Source organism: Anomaloglossus baeobatrachus, chromosome 9, assembly GCF_048569485.1.
Source record: "Anomaloglossus baeobatrachus isolate aAnoBae1 chromosome 9, aAnoBae1.hap1, whole genome shotgun sequence".
In the NCBI taxonomy this organism is placed as follows: Eukaryota; Metazoa; Chordata; class Amphibia; order Anura; family Aromobatidae; genus Anomaloglossus; species Anomaloglossus baeobatrachus.
The window spans coordinates 144,590,384-144,610,368 of NC_134361.1; the positions used below are offsets into that span (position 1 = coordinate 144,590,384).

General features: G+C 49.6%; 1 protein-coding gene across 2 annotated transcripts in view; it reads right to left on the reverse strand.

The window, feature by feature from the left end:
• Nucleotides 1-7,340: 7,340 nt before the first annotated feature.
• The window catches only part of PDZD11 (PDZ domain containing 11), a 99,992-nt gene continuing 87,347 nt past the window's right edge, over nt 7,341-19,985 (reverse strand). For both annotated transcript variants that reach the window (XM_075324005.1, XM_075324004.1), the window contains one exon: nt 7,341-7,717. In XM_075324005.1, the coding sequence (XP_075180120.1) occupies nt 7,683-7,717 (35 nt within the window). In that variant the 3' untranslated portion in view covers nt 7,341-7,682. The remainder of the gene's footprint in view (nt 7,718-19,985) is intronic.

A 19,985-nucleotide genomic window follows, 5' to 3' on the forward strand; every position in this document is an offset into this window, starting at 1 on the left:
TTTCCACGTCCTGTGGTAGATCTTGGCGGACGTTGGTTTCCTAGCCTGTCTCATAGTGGCAATGACGTCTTGAGATAATCCTGAAGACGCTAAGATCCAGGACTCAATGGCCACACAGTCAGGTTGAGGGCCGCAGAATTCAGATGGAAAAACGGCCCTTGAGACAGCAAGTCTGGTCGGTCTGGTAGTGCCCACGGTTGGCCGACCGTGAGATGCCACAGATCCGGGTACCACGACCTCCTCGGCCAGTCTGGAGCGTCGAGGATGGCGCGGCGGCAGTCGGCCCTGATCTTGCGTAACACTCTGGGCAACAGTGCCAGCGGAGGAAACACATAAGGGAGTTGAAACTGCGACCAATCCTGAACTAAGGCGTCTGCCGCCAGAGCTCTGTGATCGTGAGAACGTGCCATGAATGCCGTGACCTTGTTGTTGTGCCGGGACGCCATTAGGTCGACGTCCGGCATCCCCCAGCGGCAACAGATCTCCTGAAACACGTCCGGGTGAAGAGACCATTCCCCTGCGTCCATGCCCTGGCGACTGAGAAAATCTGCTTCCCAGTTTTCCACGCCCGGAATGTGAACTGCGGAGATGGTGGAGGCCGTGGCTTCCACCCACATCAAAATCCGCCGGACTTCCTGGAAGGCTTGCCGACTGCGTGTTCCTCCTTGGTGGTTGATGTAAGCCACCGCTGTGGAGTTGTCCGACTGAATTCGGATCTGCTTGCCTTCCAGCCACTGCTGGAACGCTTTTAGGGCCAGATACACTGCCCTGATCTCCAGAACATTGATCTGAAGTGATGACTCTTGCCGAGTCCACGTACCCTGAGCCCTGTGGTGGAGAAAAACTGCTCCCCACCCTGACAGACTCGCGTCCGTCGTGACCACCGCCCAGGATGGGGGTAGGAAGGATTTCCCCTTCGATAATGAAGTGGGATGAAGCCACCACCGAAGGGAAGCTTTGGTTGCCTGAGAGAGGGAGACGCTCCTGTCGAGGGACGTCGGCTTCCTGTCCCATTTGCGTAGGATGTCCCATTGAAGAGGACGCAGGTGAAACTGCGCGAAAGGGACTGCCTCCATTGCTGCCACCATCTTCCCCAGGAAGTGCATGAGGCGCCTCAAGGGGTGTGACTGACCCTGAAGGAGAGATTGCACCCCCGTCTGTAGTGAACGCTGCTTGTTCAGCGGAAGCTTCACTATCGCTGAGAGGGTATGAAACTCCATGCCAAGATATGTCAGCGATTGGGCCGGTGTCAGATTTGACTTTGGAAAATTGATGATCCACCCGAAACTCTGGAGAATCTCCAGAGTAGCGGTGAGGCTGTGCTGGCATGCCTCTTGAGAGGGAGCCTTGACCAGCAGATCGTCTAAGTAAGGGATCACCGAGTGACCCTGAGAGTGGAGGACCGCCACTACTGCCGCCATGACCTTGGTGAAAACCCGTGGGGCTGTCGCCAGGCCGAACGGCAGTGCCACGAACTGAAGGTGTTCGTCTCCTATGGCGAAGCGCAGGAAGCGCTGATGCTCTGGAGCAATCGGTACGTGGAGATAAGCATCTTTGATATCGATCGATGCAAGGAAATCTCCTTGGGACATTGAGGCGATGACGGAGCGGAGGGATTCCATCCGGAACCGCCTGGTCTTCACGTGTTTGTTGAGCAGTTGTAGGTCCAGGACAGGACGGAAAGACCCGTCCTTCTTTGGAACCACAAACAGGTTGGAGTATAAACCGTGACCCTGTTGCTGAAGAGGAACAGGGACCACCACTCCTTCTGCCTTCAGAGTGCCCAGCGCCTGCAGAAGAGCATCGGCTCGCTCGGGAGGCGGAGATGTTCTGAAAAATCGAGTCGGAGGACGAGAGCTGAACTCTATCCTGTAACCGTGAGACAGGATGTCTCTCACCCAACGGTCTTTTACCTGTGGCAGCCAAATGTCGGAAAAGCGGGAGAGCCTGCCACCGACCGAGGATGCGGTGTGAGGAGGCCGTAAGTCATGAGGAAGCCGCCTTGGTAGCGGCACCTCCAGCGGTCTTTTTAGGGCGTGACTTAGACCGCCATGGATCAGAGTTCCTCTGATCCTTCTGAGGCCTTTTGTACGAGAATTGGGACCTGCCCGCACCCCGAAAGGACCGAAACCTCGACTGTCCCCTCCTCTGTTGGGGTAATTTTGGTTTGGCCTGGGGTAAGGATGTTTCCTTTCCCTTGGATTGTTTGATGATCTCATCCAGCCTCTCACCAAACAAACGGTCGCCAGAAAATGGCAAACCGGTTAAGGACTTTTTGGAAGCCGAATCTGCCTTCCATTCCCGTAGCCACAAGGCCCTGCGTATTGCCACCGAATTGTCGGCTGCAACCGCCGTACGGCTCGCAGAGTCCAGGACAGCATTAATAGCGTAGGACGCAAATGCCGACGTTTGAGAAGTTATGGACGCCACTTGCGGCGCATATAACTGAATAGGATAACTGAAGTGAGCACTAATATATATATTATGAGTGCAAGCCAAAAATTACATACTATATACGGATAAGGCTGCACATCAAACTTAGATAATAGTATAATGCCTCAAGCATATGGACAAATATTGGAATATACAATGAAAAATGCTACTTGCTAATTTGAACATGTGAATAATGAATTGCATACCTGCCATGAATATTAGGAAAAAGGAGATATTTAGCAATCGCATTGATCAATGTAACTGAGCCCCAAGGCCTCGTCAAGGCATATCTCTATATTGGGGTCCCTAGCTCTGTGACCCTAACTGTGTGTCATCTCATTGCAATTAAAAACTGCTATGGGTGGAGAGGGGTAACTAAGGACTTTCTTATATAGGAGATGGAAAAAACATGGCCGAAAGGGGCGGAGCTGTGTTCACATTCAGAAAAAAACTACATATAACTGAATAGGATAACTGAAGTGAGCACTAATATATAGATTATGAGTGCAAGCCAAAAATTACATACTATATACGGATAAGGCTGCACATCAAACTTAGATAATAGTATAATGCCTCAAGCATATGGACAAATATTGGAATATACAATGAAAAATGCTACTTGCTAATTTGAACATGTGAATAATGAATTGCATACCTGCCATGAATATTAGGAAAAAGGAGATATTTAGCAATCGCATTGATCAATGTAACTGAGCCCCAAGGCCTCGTCAAGGCATATCTCTATATTGGGGTCCCTAGCTCTGTGACCCTAACTGTGTATCTGCGGCGCAGACGTACGTGTGAGTGCGTCAATTTGCGCTTGACCCGCTGAGATAGCTTGGAGTGCCCATACGGCTGCGAATGCTGGAGCAAAAGACGCGCCGATAGCTTCATAGATGGATTTCAACCAGAGCTCCATCTGTCTGTCAGTGGCATCCTTGAGCGAAGCCCCATCTTCAACTGCAACTAAGGATCTAGCCGCCAGTCTGGAGATTGGAGGATCCACCTTGGGACACTGAGTCCAGCCCTTGACCACGTCAGGGGGGGGGAAGGGATAACGTGTATCCTTAAGGCGCTTGGAAAAACGCTTATCTGGACAAACTCGGTGTTTCTGGACTGCCTCTCTGAAATCGGAGTGATCCAGAAACATACTTGTTGTACGCTTGGGGAACCTGAAATGGAATTTCTCCTGCTGAGAGGCTGACTCCTCCGCTGGAGGAGCCGAGGGAGAAATATCCAACATTTGATGTATGGACGCGATAAGATCATTCACTATGGCGTCACCATCAGGAGTATCAAGGTTGAGAGCGGCCTCAGGATCAGAATCCTGATCAGCTACCTCCGCTTCATCATACAGAGAGTCATCCCTCTGAGACCCTGAACAATGTGATGAGGTCGAGGGGATTTCCCAGCGAGCTCGCTTAGGCGGTCTGGGGCTGCGGTCCGTGTTAGAGACCTCACCCTGGGATCTATGAGACACCCCGGGGGAACATTGTTGTTCCAACTGAGGGGAACCAGGGGGCAGTGATTCCACAGTGCCCATGGTCTGAGATACCGGTCTGGACTGCAAAGCTTCTAGAATCTTAGCCATAGTCTCAGAAAGTCTGTCAGTAAAAACTGCAAACTCCGTCCCTGTCACCTGGACAGTGTTAGCTGGTTGTTCCCCCTGGGCCCCCCTTAGCAGAGGCTCCGGCTGAGTAAGTGCCACAGGGGCCGAGCAGTGCACACAATGAGGGTCAGTGGAACCTGCCGGTAGCGAGGTTGTACATGCGGCGCAGGCAGCATAGTAAGCCTGTGTTTTGGCACCCCTGCTTCTTGTGGGCGCCATGCTGTTGTCTCCTTTGAGCAACACAACAGGGTATATAGCCAGAAATCAACTGTGCACCATACAGTGTAAAGTATAGCCTGTAAACATATAATCTATAATTACACTTCTGCACAAGTGGGGCCAGCACCTCAGGTGCTGCTTACCGCCCGCTTAAAGCGGTTGTGTGGCCACCAGAATCCCTGCCTGGGTCCCCCAGAGCTTGTCTCCCCTCTGCAGCGTCCGAGGAGCTGACAGGAATGGCTGCCGGCGTCCTGAGGAGAGGAGGGAGCCGTGGGCGTGACCCAGAAAGTGCGGGAACTGGTGCCCCACTGTGCACAGTGAGGGGGGTGGAGTATGCAAAGCATGCTCCAGCCCTCAGTGCTGCCGTGCTGTACAGCGTCCCGCCCTTCCCCTGACTGGCAGGCCTGGGGGCGGGAAGAAAAAGAGACTAGGCCCAAAAGCCGGGGACTCGAGTTATAAGCGCGGCCGCCGTATAAGCGCGGTCTGCGCGGACGTCCCCGGCGCACTAACAGTCCCAGCCGCGCCGCAGTGATAACAATGGCAGCGGCGGTCAGCGCGGTAGTCCCCATACACTAACACACTCAGCGATGCTGCAGTGTGTAATGGCACAAACGCGGTCAGCGCCGCGGTCCCCGGTGCACTAGCACACCCAGCAATGCTGGAGTGTCGCTGTGCGCAGTCCCCACGGGGACACAGAGTACCTCAAAGTAGCAGGGCCATGTCTCTGAACGATACTCGGCTCCTATCCAGCAGAGTCGTCAGGAGCTGTGGATGGAGCACGGTCTCAGTGCCTGGAGACCGATTAGGATCCCACTTCACCCAGAGCCCTAAGGGGGATGGGGAAGGAAAACAGCATGTGGGCTCCAGCCTCCGTACCCGCAATGGATACCTCAACCTTAACAACACCGCCGACAAGAGTGGGGTGAGAAGGGAGCATGCTGGGGGCCCTGTTAAGGGCCCTCTTTTCTTCCATCCGACATAGTCAGCAGCTGCTGCTGACTAATCTGTGGAGCTATGCGTGCATGTCTGCCTCCTTCGCACAAAGCAAAAAACTGAGGAGCCCGTGGGAGCACGGGGGGTGTATAGGCAGAAGGGGAGGGGCTTTACACTTTTAGTGTAATACTTTGTGCGGCCTCCGGAGGCATAGCCTATACACCCCAATTGTGTGGGTCTCCCAATGGAGCGACAAAGAAATATAAAAAAGTTACGGCTCTTGGAAGAAAAGGAGCAAAAAACAAAAACGCAAAAACGGAAAGTGCCCGGGGGCTGAAGGGGTTAATAAGCATGCTCGGCAAGACTGTTGCTGCAATAGAAGCCGTTCCCTTTGCGCAGCTTCACAGCCACCCCCTACTGCCATCTCCTTTTTCTCACATTGAAACAAGATTATGTCCTCTCTGGACTGCCCCTTCATCCTTTCCCTGTGGGTGACCCTATGACCCTGTAGCAATCAGCTCCGACACGCCTTAGTTCTCCCGTGGTCTCAATTCAATCTACCATACCATTTTCAGTCGTCTCTGCCCATGATCTCCACAGGTAGCCAAGATCACCAAGTCAGAAGGACTACTGGTCATTCTCGTGGCACCAGACTGACCCAGGAGAGCGTGGTTATGCAGTTATCAACCTTCACGTGGACATCCCATGGAAGCTTCTTGACTGTCCAGATCTCCTTGTCCCAGGGTCTCCTCTTCCACCAAAATTCACAGTCTATTTAATGACATCGCTTTTTGAAGCTGCAGTCCTAAGAGACACAGATTTTTCACACCAGGTCATCCAGACAATGATCAATGCGAGAGAGAAAACCCTCCTCTTGTGTTTATTACTGAACTTGGAAAGTTTTTTTTTTTTTTTTTTTTCTTGCTGCTGCGAATCTAGCCAAATCTTCCCCCCCAGTCCTCCTTCTCCCTTTAGTCGTGCCGGTCTTTTTTTGCAGACATTAGTCTCTGGTCTGTCCCTTAGCTCTCTCAGGGGACAGATTTCGGCTCTTTACATCCCGTTTCAAAAGAATCTTGCTTCGTAGGAAAGTCCTGCAGAGAGCGCTTGCCATGACCTCGAGCTGATGCAAGAATCTTCTTTTTTTTAGCCCACCCTTGGGACTACTTTTAGAATTCCCATGGTCTTGTGTGTCCCCCAATGAAGTGAAGAGGATTTTAGGTACTCAACGTAAAATCCATTTCTTGTAGCTTTCATGTGGGTGACAGCACCCGCCCTTGTATAAAGTTTAGTTGTTTTCAACTGTTCTCAGCTTTGTTGCTTCTCCTACCGATTTCTCACTGATTAGCTTTGTGCCAGTCTGTGGGCATAGCATGTTGAGGAGAAGCTAACTTTATTGCCTAGTGTCAGCAGTATACACCCATGGTCTTCTATATCCACCAATGAAGGCTCTGAAAAAGGGATTTTATGGCATGTACCCAAAATACTCTTAATTCCTCCTTGCGACGTCTGGCTTGTAGTGATAGGGGTGGTACCAGCGCAGGTTGTAGTGAGCGTCATCTAACTGCAATCCCCACACTGACTAACAGACTGTTCCAAGATGCAGCTCTAATGGAGAGCCAGCAGTCAATCAGTTACAGCCACTGCTCATTATACACTGAACCTGCGCTGGACCACCCCCTGACTGGAAGCCAAAAGCTGCTGGGAGGAATAAAGTTAATTTCCTCCAGGCACTGGGGTTCTAGTTGCGCGCCCTTGTTAGATTCAGAATACTATTAACCTGCAGATTAACTTCATGTCTGCAGGTTTATTTTTTTTTTTCATATGACAGGTTGCCTTCAAGATTCAGCCATTTGACGTTTCATTTTAGGTGTAAAGCATAAGTGGAAATACATGCTTAGTTATAAACTCCAATTCTCACTTTCTAGAAGTGCCTAAATGTGGATAGTGTTTATATTTGAATTATTGTTAATCATTTTTAGCTTTTTATATTACGATTTAGAGTTGTTAACCAATTGAAAAAGCCTTTTTCAGAGAATTTTATAAGAGGTGTTTCAAATTCATTGTTATAATTGACAATTGGCATAAAAGTGATATCCTACCTCCCAGTGTGTTCATTGTGAAATACATTTTCATAGGATGTCATACAAAGTGGTAAAAGTATTTTATTTGGCAATACATTAATAACATGAGATCAGACATTGTAGGAAGCCATTACTTATATTCCAAGCTAACATTAAATATCTTTTTATAAGAAGTCTCAGTAGATGACGCACTATTAAAGGTGCAGGAGGTGACTGAAAACTATATAGCATTTTATCAGTTACAATGTGTCATTATCAAATAGTGCCTTAAATCGCAGAAGGTAATAAAAATGTGGCATCACTCCAGCACCGGATCAGAAGCCAGGTCTCCGCAATGATGAGCTTCTCTCTGGCAATCGCTCTTGGTGACGGCATTGATGTGGCTAGCAGAAGCCAATGGTAACATGCTAGTGAACGGTTCTTTCTTTCTGTCTCTGATAATCTGGAAGGACAAACACAATAATTAAGTATATTCCCTATTGCTTAAAAAGAGCCAGTATATTTTGCTGTGCAATAATTGCATTCACTGATTTATGGTGATAAACATCCTAATGCTTGTTCTTGACCCTAACGCTCATGCACACTGCCATTTTATCAAGCTGTAATATAGCACCATAGGAATGAACAGGCTCAAATTCAGCCTCTGATTATTTGCTGAGATGATCAACTTTGGATTATAGGACTGTTCCATATGCCATCATATGGGGAATAATGCTTCCTCAGAGCCTATTTAGGCAAACCAATAATCGTCCATTGGAACGTTTTCCAAAATGCTTGTTTGTCAAATTAGATGATTTTTAGGCTATGTCCGCACTTTACGTCGAGGTAGTTGCAGTTCTAAACGCATCCTCTGGCAGAAATTGTCTGTCAAATTTGGTTTTGACCACAAAAACGCTTCTGTTTTTTACCGTGTTTTGGCCGCGTTTTTAGCACGTTTTACATGCTTTTTCATTGCCTAAAGTCAGATGCGTTTTGATTACAAATACACTACTAAATAAAGTTTAAACATTCAAACACTGAAAAAAAAGGAAAAAAATGATAAATATGATTAAAATCAAACACAAAAGCTAATTTAATTAAAATAACTTTTCTAATATTTATGTACAAAATAACGTTAAATTATTGATTTTCTTTAATTTAATTGTCGGACTGAGTGTGTGTGTAAAGGGACATATCATGCCCTTATGTCAAAAAAGCATGCTTTCAGCATCAAAAGAAGGGAATTTTGTTACTTACCGTAAATTCCTTTTCTTCTAGCTCTTATTGGGAGACCCAGACGATTGGGGTATAGCTACTGCCCTCTGGAGGCCACACAAAGCACCACACTAAAAGTGCAAGGCCCCTCCCCCTCTGGCTATACCCCCCCGTGGTATCACGGGTTCTCCAGTTTTAGTGCCAAAGCAAGAAGGAGGAAGCCAATAACTGGTTTAAACAAATTAACTCCGAATAACATCGGAGAACTGAAAAACCGTTCAACATGAACAACATGTGTACCCGCAAACAACAAAAAAACATCCCGAAGGACAACAGGGCGGGTGCTGGGTCTCCCAATAAGAGCTAGAAGAAAAGGAATTTACGGTAAGTAACAAAATTCCCTTCTTCTTCAGCGCTCTATTGGGAGACCCAGACGATTGGGACGTCCAAAAGCTGTCCCTGGGTGGGTAAATAAATACCTCATGTTAGAGCTGCAAAACAGCCCTCCCCTACGGGGGTGTCACTGCCGCCTGCAGGACTCTTCTACCTAAGCTGGCATCCGCCGAAGCATAGGTATGCACCTGATAATGCTTGGTGAAAGTGTGCAGACTGGACCAGGTAGCTGCCTGGCACACCTGTTGAGCCGAAGCCTGGTGACGTAATGCCCAGGACGCACCCACGGCTCTGGTGGAGTGGGCTTTTAGCCCCGAAGGAACCGGAAGCCCCGCAGAACGGTAGGCCTCTAGAATTGGTTCTTTGATCCATCGAGCCAGGGTGGCTTTAGAAGCCTGCAACCCCTTGCGCGGACCAGCGACAAGGACGAAAAGTGCATCGGCACGGCGTATGGGCGCCGTGCGGGAAATGTAGATTCTGAGTGCTCTCACCAGATCTAGCAAACGTAAGGCCTTTTCATACCGGTGAACCGGATGAGGGCAAAAAGAAGGCAAGGAAATATCCTGATTAAGATGAAAAGAGGATACGACCTTAGGGAGAAACTCCGGAATGGGGCGCAGCACAACCTTGTCCTGGTGGAACACCAGGAAGGGAGCCTTAGATGACAGAGCTGCCAGCTCAGACACTCGCCGAAGCGATGTGATTGCAACAAGAAACGCCACTTTCTGCGACAGCCGAGAAAAGGAAACTTCCTTCAGAGGCTCGAAGGGCGGCTTCTGGAGAGCAACTAGTACCCTGTTCAGATCCCATGGATCTAACGGTCGCTTGTACGGGGGCACAATATGACAGACCCCCTGCAGGAACGTGCGCACCTTAGGAAGACGTGCTAGACGCTTCTGAAAAAACACGGATAGTGCCGAAACTTGCCCTTTAAGGGAACTGAGCGACAAGCCCTTTTCTAACCCCGATTGCAGGAAGGAAAGAAACTTGGGCAATGCAAATGGCCAGGGAGACACTCCCTGAGCAGAGCACCAGGACAAGAAAATCTTCCACGTTCTGTGGTAGATCTTAGCCGAATTCGACTTTCTAGCTTGTCTCATTGTGGCAATGACTCCCTGAGATAATCCAGCAGATGCTAGGATCCAGGACTCAATGGCCACACAGTCAGGTTCAGGGCCGCAGAATTCTGATGGAAAAACGGCCCTTGGGACAGTAAGTCTGGTCGGTCTGGCAGTGACCACGGTCGACCGATCGTGAGATGCCACAGATCCGGATACCACGACCTCCTCGGCCAGTCTGGAGCGACGAGTATGACGCGGCTGCACTCGGATCTGATCTTGCGTAGCACTCTGGGCAAGAGCGCCAGAGGCGGAAACACGTATGGGAGCTGAAACTGCGACCAATCTTGAACCAAGGCGTCTGCCGCCAGAGCTCTTTGATCGCGCGACCTCGCCATGAATGCCGGGACCTTGTTGTTGTGCCGGGATGCCATTAGGTCGACGTCCGGCACTCCCCAGCGGCGACAGATTTCCTGAAACACGTCCGGGTGAAGGGACCATTCCCCTGCGTCCATGCCCTGGCGACTGAGGAAGTCTGCTTCCCAGTTTTCTACGCCTGGGATGTGAACCGCGGATATGGTGGATGCTCTGTCCTCCACCCACATTAGAATGCGCCGGACTTCTTGGAAGGCTTGCCGACTGCGCGTCCCTCCTTGGTGGTTGATGTATGCCACCGCTGTGGAGTTGTCCGATTGGATTCGGATCTGCTTTCCTTCCAGCCACTGTTGGAAGGCCAGTAGAGCAAGATACACTGCTCTGATCTCCAGAACATTGATCTGAAGGGTGGACTCCTGCGGAGTCCACGTCCCCTGAGCCCTGTGGTGGAGAAATACTGCTCCCCACCCTGACAGACTCGCATCTGTCGTGACTACTGCCCAGGATGGGGGCAGGAAGGATCTTCCCTGAGACAATGATGTGGGAAGGAGCCACCATTGTAGAGAGTCTTTGGCCGTCTGGGAAAGCGAGACTTTCCTGTCCAGGGACGTTGACTTCCCGTCCCATTGGCGGAGAATGTCCCATTGAAGTGGGCGCAGATGAAACTGCGCAAAGGGAACTGCTTCCATGGCTGCCACCATCTTCCCTAGGAAATGCATGAGGCGCCGCAAGGGATGCAACTGGCCCTGCAGGAGAGATTGCACCCCTGTCTGTAGTGACCGCTGCTTGTCCAGCGGAAGCTTCACTATCGCTGCTAGAGTATGAAACTCCATGCCAAGATACGTTAGTGACTGAGTCGGTGATAGGATCGACTTTGGAAAGTTGATGATCCATCCGAAAGACTGTAGAGTCTCCAGCGTAGCATTCAGACTGAGTTGGCATGCCCCCTGAGAGGGAGCTTTGACCAATAAGTCGTCTAGGTAAGGAATCACCGAGTGACCCTGAGAGTGCAAGACTGCTACCACCGCCGCCATGACCTTGGTGAAGACCCGTGGGGCTGTCGCCAGACCAAATGGAAGAGCTACGAACTGAAAATGGTCGTCTCCTATCACAAAACGTAGAAAACGTTGATGTTCTGTAGCAATTGGCACGTGGAGATAAGCATCCTTGATGTCTATTGAGGCAAGGAAGTCTCCTCTGGACATTGAGGCAATGACAGAGCGGAGGGTTTCCATCCGGAACCTCCTGGCGTGCACATGTTTGTTGAGCCGTTTTAGGTCCAGAACAGGACGGAACGAGCCGTCCTTTTTTGGAACCACAAAGAGATTGGAGTAAAACCCTTGCCCTTGTTCCTGAGGAGGGACTGGGATAACCACTCCTTCCGCTTTTAGGGAATCCACCGCCTGCAGCAGAGCATCTGCTCGGTCTGGCCGTGGGGAGGTTCTGAAGAACCGAGCTGGAGGACGAGAATTGAACTCGATTCTGTACCCGCGAGACAAAATGTCCGTCACCCACCGGTCTTTGACCTGTGACATCCAAATGCCGGAAAAGCGGGAGAGCCTGCCCCCGACCGGCGATGCGGAGGGGGGGGGCTGGAAGTCATGAGGTAGCCGCTTTGGAAGCGGTACCTCCATTTGCTTTCTTGGGGCGTGTGTGAGTCCGCCACGAATCTGAGTTTCTTTGCGTCCTCTGAGTCCCTTTGGACGAGGTAAATGGTGTCTTGCCCGAACCTCGAAAGGACTGAAACCTCTGCTGCCACTTTTTCTGCTGAGGTTTGGGTGTTCTGGGTTGTGGTAAAGAGGAGTCTTTACCCTTGGACTGTTTAATGATGTCAGCCAATGGCTCGCCAAACAGTCTCTCTCTAGACAAAGGCAAACTGGTTAAACATTTTTTGGAACCAGCATCTGCTTTCCAGTCCTTTAACCACAAGGCTCTGCGCAAAACAACCGAATTGGCGGACGCCATTGAGGTGCGACTGGTAGATTCTAGGACCGCATTGATAGCGTAAGACGCAAACGCCGACATCTGCGTGGTAAGGTGCGCCACTTGCGGCACTGCTGGATGCATGATAGCATCCACTTTTGCTAAGCCAGCTGAAATAGCCTGGAGTGCCCATACGGCTGCGAATGCCGGAGCAAACGACGCGCCTATAGCTTCATAGACAGATTTTAACCAAAGGTCCATCTGTCTGTCATTGGCATCTTTAAGTGAAGCGCCATCCTCCACTGCAACTATGGATCTAGCTGCAAGTTTGGAAATCGGGGGGTCTACCTTTGGACACTGTGTCCAGCGCTTGACCACCTCAGGGGGGAAAGGGAAACGCGTATCTTTAGATCGTTTAGAGAAACGCCTTTCTGGGTGAGCGTCGTGCTTCTGGATTGATTCTCTGAAGTCAGAGTGATCTAACAAAGCACTCAATTTACGCTTGGGATAAAGGAAACGAAACTTTTCCTGCTCCGCAGCCGCCTCTTCTGCTGAAGGGGCTGGGGGAGAAATATCCAACAGCCTATTGATGGCTGAGATAAGGTCGTCTACCATGGCATCCCCATCCGGGGTATCCAGGTTGAGAGGGGTTCCAGGAGTGGATTCCTGATCACTCTCATCAGACACATCACAGGGAGACTGATTGCGCTGAGACCCTGAGCAGTGTGAAGACGTCGAGGGTCTTTCCCAGCGAGCTCGCTTAGGGTGGCTGGGGCCATCATCTGAGTCATAATCCTCGGCCTGTGAAGCCGGGGACCCCCCTGTGGGCTGGATACATTCCAAGTAAGGGGGACCTGAGGACAGAGGCCTCGCCGTGCCCAGAGACTGAGCCCCATGCATAGATTGCAAGGTCTCAAGGATTTTTGCCATAGATACAGACATATTATCTGCAAAAACTGCAAAGTCCGTCCCTGTCACCGGGGCAGAACTTACAAGCGTCTCAGCCTGGGTCGCCACCTCTCCTGACTCCAGCTGGCGAAGCAGCACCGGGTCGGAGCATTGCACACAATGGGGGTCATCAGAGCCTGCTGGTAGATTAGCCCCACATGCAGCACACGCAGTATACACAGCCCTTTTTGCCTTGGCCGCCTTGCGTTTTGAGGATGACATGTTGCTGCTTCCACAGAGCGATCTGGGATATGCAGCCAGAAGCGCACCTCACAGTGCAAGAAATACAATATCTATATAACTGTATCCAGTACACTGATACACAGTGAGGCACTAGAGGGACCAGCACAGAAAAATCGCTTACCGCCCGCTTAAAAAGCGGGTGTGTGGTCGCCAGATAGCCCCTAGTCCAGGTCTCCCAGAGCCTTGCGTCCTTCCTCCAGCCAGGCATGCATGTAATGGCTGCCGGCGTCTCGAGAGAGGAAGGGGGGCGGGCCCTGGGCGTTCCTGGCCAAGAGCGGGAAGCCTGCTTCCCTCTGTGCATAGTGTGAGGGCTGGAGCATGTAAATCAGGCTCCAGCCCTCGTCGCTGCTTGCGAACAGCGTCTCTCCCCTACCCTGAATGACAGGGTGGGGGCGGGAACGAAACGGAGCTGCCGGCGTCCTAGGCCCAAAAAGCCGGGGACTAAAGTTATAACCGCCGCCGCCGTAAAAGCGCGGACGGCGGATCCCCGGCGCACCACAAGTCACAGCAGCGCCGCCCGGTCCAGAGGGGGTCGGCGCTGCGTTCCCAAACACAAACAATCCCCCAGTAATCTGTAGGGACACCAACTCCACGTTGCGGTCCCCGGCGCACTATAACACCCAGCCAGCCCGGAGTGTGTCTGTGCCTGCCGGGGACACAGAGTACCTGTAAGATGCAGGGCCCTGTCCCTGATCGTACTCCTGCTCCGAATCCATCAGGTTCTAATGGGTCTGTGGATGGAGCCCGGCATCAGAGCTGAGAGGCCGGCAGGATCCCACTTCCACAGAGCCCTACAAGGGGATGTGGAAGGAAAACAGCATGTCAGGCTCCAGCCCTGTACCAGCAATAGGTACCTCAACCTTACAACACCATCCAGGGGTGAGAAGGGAGCATGCTGGGGACACTATATGTGTCCTCTTTTCTTCCATCCGAAACAGTCAGCAGCTACTGCTGACTAAAATCTGTGGAGCTATGCATGGAATGTCTGACCTCCTTCGCACACAAAGCTAAAACTGGAGAACCCGTGATACCACGGGGGGGTATAGCCAGAGGGGGAGGGGCCTTGCACTTTTAGTGTGGTGCTTTGTGTGGCCTCCAGAGGGCAGTAGCTATACCCCAATCGTCTGGGTCTCCCAATAGAGCGCTGAAGAAAAGCATGTAAAACGCTAGAATTTTGATGTAGACTGTTTTGAAACTTCTCATTGACTCTTCGCAAAACGCTGCCAAAATGCTAAAAACAATTGACATGCTGCTTCTTTAAACGCAAAGATTTTGACAAATTTTCTGCAACTGATACGCTGCGTTTTTAACAGCATTGTGCGCACAAGAAAGCCTCATTTCCCATAGACTTTGCTTGAAAATCAAAATGCATGCATTTTGGCATTAAAACGCTGGAGTTCAAAACGCTGCAGAAACGCATGAAAAAACGCAACGTGGGCACATAGCCTTAAGCAAGCTGAAAAGTCATCCTCCTGGGCTGCACACAGTCCCATGTAAATATATTAGCGTACTGCTGAGAACCTGTTATTCTATCCAACAATCAAATTGACAATAGTCCAGAGTGTGTGATATATACTGTATAATGAAAAATACTTTAAGCTTTAGCGCATCCTGCTTATTTTCTTAACATTTCTCTGCAGTGTTTCAGCTGGAGCATAGAGGGGTGGGAAGACAGGTATGGATGGACTTAGGTTGGACACTGTAGGCTTTCTAGAGGTTGTGTTTTTAGGTAGTAATGCGGTCTGGATTATTGTGCATATTATCACAGACTCCATTGTAAGCAATGTGTATCACAGGGGAGGGTTTCTATAAATTTATCTTACTCACTTATATAGCACCATTAATTCTAGAGCACTTTACACACATCACTTCCCCCATCGGGGCTCACAATCTGAGTTCCCTATCAGTATGTCTTTGAAGTGTCCTCCTGGAACCTGGAGAAAACCCATGCAAACATGGGGAGAAAATACAAACTCCTTGCAGATGTTGTGAGATATGAACCCAGGACCCCAGTGCTGCAAAGCAACAGTACTAAATATTTCTAGACCTAACTATGTTGGTGCTAGGAGACATTTCATGGAAGGCCAAATTTCGTTTAAGGCCATGTGCACATGTTGCCTTTTAAACTGCACTTTGTCTGACAAAATGCATGTGTTTTGCCTTCCCAGCAAAGTCTATGAGAAATCAGATATTCCATTCGCATGTTGCTTTTTTTTAGGCAGCGTTTTGTTTCACAAATATTTGTCAAAATTGTTGCCTAATAAAAAAAAAAAAAGTAGCATTTGGGCACGTTTTGACACCCATTGAAATTAATGAGGTGTGTCAAAACGCAACCAAAATGTTAGCTCTGCGTTTGCACTACATTTTGGATGCATTTTTTGGCAACAAAAACGCAGGTCACCAACTTTTCTCCATGTGTCATACTCACCGATCACTGGCGCCGTGCAGCTGTTATACTGCTCCTGCAGGCTCTCCTGCTTCTGAAAGTGCCGGTCGCTCATTAGGCTCATTTCATATTCACTTCACCTGCTCATTAGGCTCATTTCATATTCACTGCTTCCCCCGCTGCCTATGATTGGTTGCAGTCAGACTCACTCCCACGCTGAGTGAGAGGTGACTGACTGCAGTCAATCATAGCTGCCGGTGGGCGGGTCCATCATATAGTAAAATTAAATAAAAACTACGTGTGATCCCCCTCAATTATGATACCCAGCCAAGATAAAGCCTCACTGCTGGGAGCTGGTATTCTCAGACTGAGGAGACCCATGTTATTTGGAGCTCCCCAGCCTAAAAATTTCAGCCAGCAGCCTCCCAGAATTGTCGCAACCATTAGATGAGACAGTCCCGGGACTTTACCCGGCTCATTCAGATTGCTCTGGTGCAGTGGCAATCTGGGTAATGAGGAGTTAATGGCAGCCCATAGCTGCCACTAAGTCCTAGTTTAGTGATGGCAGGTGTCTGAGACACCACCTCATCACTAATCTGTAAGTGAAAGTAAAACACAACCACCGAAAAATCCTTTATCTAGTATATAAAGCTTTGTGTGTGTGCCCCCGCTAAAGGCATTCACACCATCGCATTTACAATCACGAAATTTTGCACAGACTCCTCATGTGACTCAGGGAACGTCATAGACTATGTTTTGAGGGGAAAATTTAACCCCGCACTTTATAGTTACTCTCCAAAAAGCCTGCCTCCATTAAAGTCAATGGAGCTGGGAGCTACAGGTTATTATTAGCAACTCTGATTGGTTGCTATAGGAACACAGGACATTCATAGTATAAGAAGCGTATGTGTGAGGTAATATGTCGGTGGGGAGATGGGGAAACAGACACGGGGAAAGAGAGACAGCTAGACAGTTACTATCCCAGGCAACACCGGGTACTACAGCTACTTTGAAATAAAAGAAAAGCCATCCTCTTTTCACCACTTTATTAACCTTAACACAACCCTCCAGGTCCGACGTAATCCCCACTAGGTCCCACGACTTTTCCAGCACTGCTACATCTGACACAGCGAGCGCCATAGAACAAGCCTGCCTGCTGTGAGCTACACGGAGCAACTGAAGTGAGTCACGATATCAGCGGTGACGTCACTCAGGTTAGCCTCTGCTACAACTGGAGTCCTTCACCTGTGACCGCAAATCAGGCAGTGACACAGAGACAGAGCCGCGCAATGAAAATTAATTCGGGTGAACCTCTGACGTCACAACTGCGGACCCCGCACTACTGCCTTAGTTCATTCTCATGGCGCGGCTCTGTCCAGTCATGCTCTATGGTGCTCACTGACAAGACAGGGATGTAGCAGAGTTGAATCGCAGTGGGACCTCGTGTGGATTACTTCGGACCTGCAGGGTGTGTTGGGGTTAATAAAGTGTTGAAAGAGGGTGTTTTTTGTATTTTATTCCAAATAAAGGATTTTTCGGTGTTTATTTACTTTCACTTATAGATTAGTGATGGGGCCGGGACCACAAACGACTCCATCACTAATCTAGGACTTAGTGGCTGCTTTGGGCTGCCATTAAGTCCTTATTACACCGATTGCTCTTCCCGTTGCCCTGGTGCGTTGGCAGAGTCCAGCACCAGAATTGGCGCATCTTTTGGATGCGCCACTTCTGGGGCAGCTGTGGGCTGCTATTGTTGGGCTGGAAAGGGCCAAATAACGATGGCCCTTCCCACCCTAATAATAATATTCCTCAGTTGCTGCACCATGGCTGGTTTTAAAAAAAAAAAAGAGGGGGGACCCCACGTCTTTTTTTTTTTTTTTTTTATATTATAAAAAAAATTTAAAAAAAAGTGTGGGATCCCCTCTATTTTTCATAATAAGACAAGGTACAGCTGAGGGTTGCAGCCTGCAGCTGCTCCTGTGCTGGACATAAATAAAAAAAAACAAACAAACCTGTCCAATCTAGCTATCCCTTTCTATCAAGCTATTCTGTTATATCTATTCTATATAATTTTTTTCTAGTTATCTATCAATTATCCTATTATTTTATTCTTTAACCCCTTCACGACCATGGATGGATATATCCGTCATGGAGCGTGTCCCGTTAAGCCCCGCCCCCTGAAGCGGGAAGGCGGCGTTACGGGTGGAATCGCATTCCACCCGTAACATTAAAGTCTTGCAGCAAGATGTATATACGCGCTGTGAAGATTTTCACTTACCGCTGCCCCCACCGGAAGTCACGTGAGTGATCACGTGACTTTCAGTGGTTGCCATCGTAGCACAGGGTCATGTGATGACGCCTGCAGCTATGACGTTTCACTTTCGTTTTCACCCGACCCGAAGCAGAGTGAAACAGGAAGTGACTGTATCTACTGTTTACAGCTGTATAGCTGTGATCAGCAGATAGATAAGAGCGATGATTGCTGATCGCTATAGCCCCCTAGGGGGGACTAGTAAAATAAAACAAAAACCCTTAAGGCTATGTGCGCACTAGAAAAGTGATTTATCTCGAACATTTCTTGAGAAACCTCTGGGAGTTGAAGATTACCGCACCTGCGGTAAAAAAACACCAAATCCGCGGGAAAAACGCATGCGTTTTTGCCGTGGTTTTTCCGCAGGTTGGTGCCTGCGGTTTTTTTATGCTGTAACTACTGCAATAAATAATATAGATAATAGATAGATAAATGATAGACAGATAATGGATAGAGGGAAAGATGGATAGATAATAGATAAATGAGAAAGACCTATATAATGTCCCACCCCTCTGCATATTCTAACCTGGCACCCTTTAGTGACTTTCATGTGGCACTAAAGGGCCTTGTATTTAGCCATAAAATAAATAAAATAATTTAAAAAAAAAAAAAAACACACGTGAGGTCCCCCCATCTTTTGTAGCCAGCTAGGGTAAAGCAGACGGCTGCAGCCTGCAGACCACAGCTGCAGCTTCACCTTGGCTGGTAATCCAAAACAGAGGGCACCCCACGCTGTCATTTTACAATAAATAAATAATTTAAAACAAAAAACGTGGGGTCCCCCCCAAATTGGATCGCCAGCCAAGGTAAAGCAGACAGCTGTGGTCTGATATTCTCAGACTAGGGGGGTCCACTGTTATTGAACACTCCCCAGTCTAAAAATAGCAGGCCGCAGCCGCCCCAGAAGTGGCGCATCCATTAGACGTGCCAATCCTGGCGCTTCGCCCCAACTCATCCCATTGCCCTGGTGCTTTGGCAAACGAGGTAATATATGGGGTTGATGCCAGATGTGTAATGTCACCTGGCATCAAGCCCTGGGGTTCGTGATGTCACGCGTCTATCAGATACCAGACATCACCAACCCAGTCAGTAGGAAATAAAAAATAGACAACAAAAAAGTTTTATTTGAAAAAACACTCCCCACATTCCCTCTTTTACCAATTTATTGAAAAGAACAATCAATTCCACGTCCGGCGTAATCCAATAAGGGGGGGGGGTCCACGGCGATCCATACCATAGTCACTGTCCCATTCAATGAAGAACAGAATGTTCCCCATTGGCTGGGAGAGCAATGCAGTGACCTGAGCTACCATCAATAGCCCAGGTCACTGTAGGGGATGACGGGCGCTGCTGTCAGGAGGATAGATGAGATCAATACCTGCTGTGATGATCTCCTGTAGTCCTGCCATCAGCGCTGTCACTGCCTTCTATGCCCGCTGCGTTGTCAGCAGTATCGCGAGAGCCCGTGACGTCACCGCTAGTGACAGTCTCGGGCCGCTCGCGAGACGGGCATAGACAGCAGTGACGTCAGAAGGCAGGAGATCGTCACATCAGGTAATGATCTGATCTCACCTCCTGACAGCAGCGCCCGTCATCCCCGCGGCTGCACGCACTGCTGTGTGAGTTTCTGCCTGCGCTGCAGCGTGACAATCTGCTGACACTGCGGGCAGACACTGACCCACTGCAGGGCAGGCAGCGGCGGGGCTGCAGCGGGACACAGACTGCACGGGCACCCGCCGGACGTCACACGGAAGTGCTTCTGTGCGGCGTCCAGGGAGTGTGACGTCTGTGTTTACTCTGCTCCACTTCCTCTTCTGTCATGATGACATCACTTCCTGAAAAACCGCAGGCAGCGATGTACATTACCGCATGTAAATCG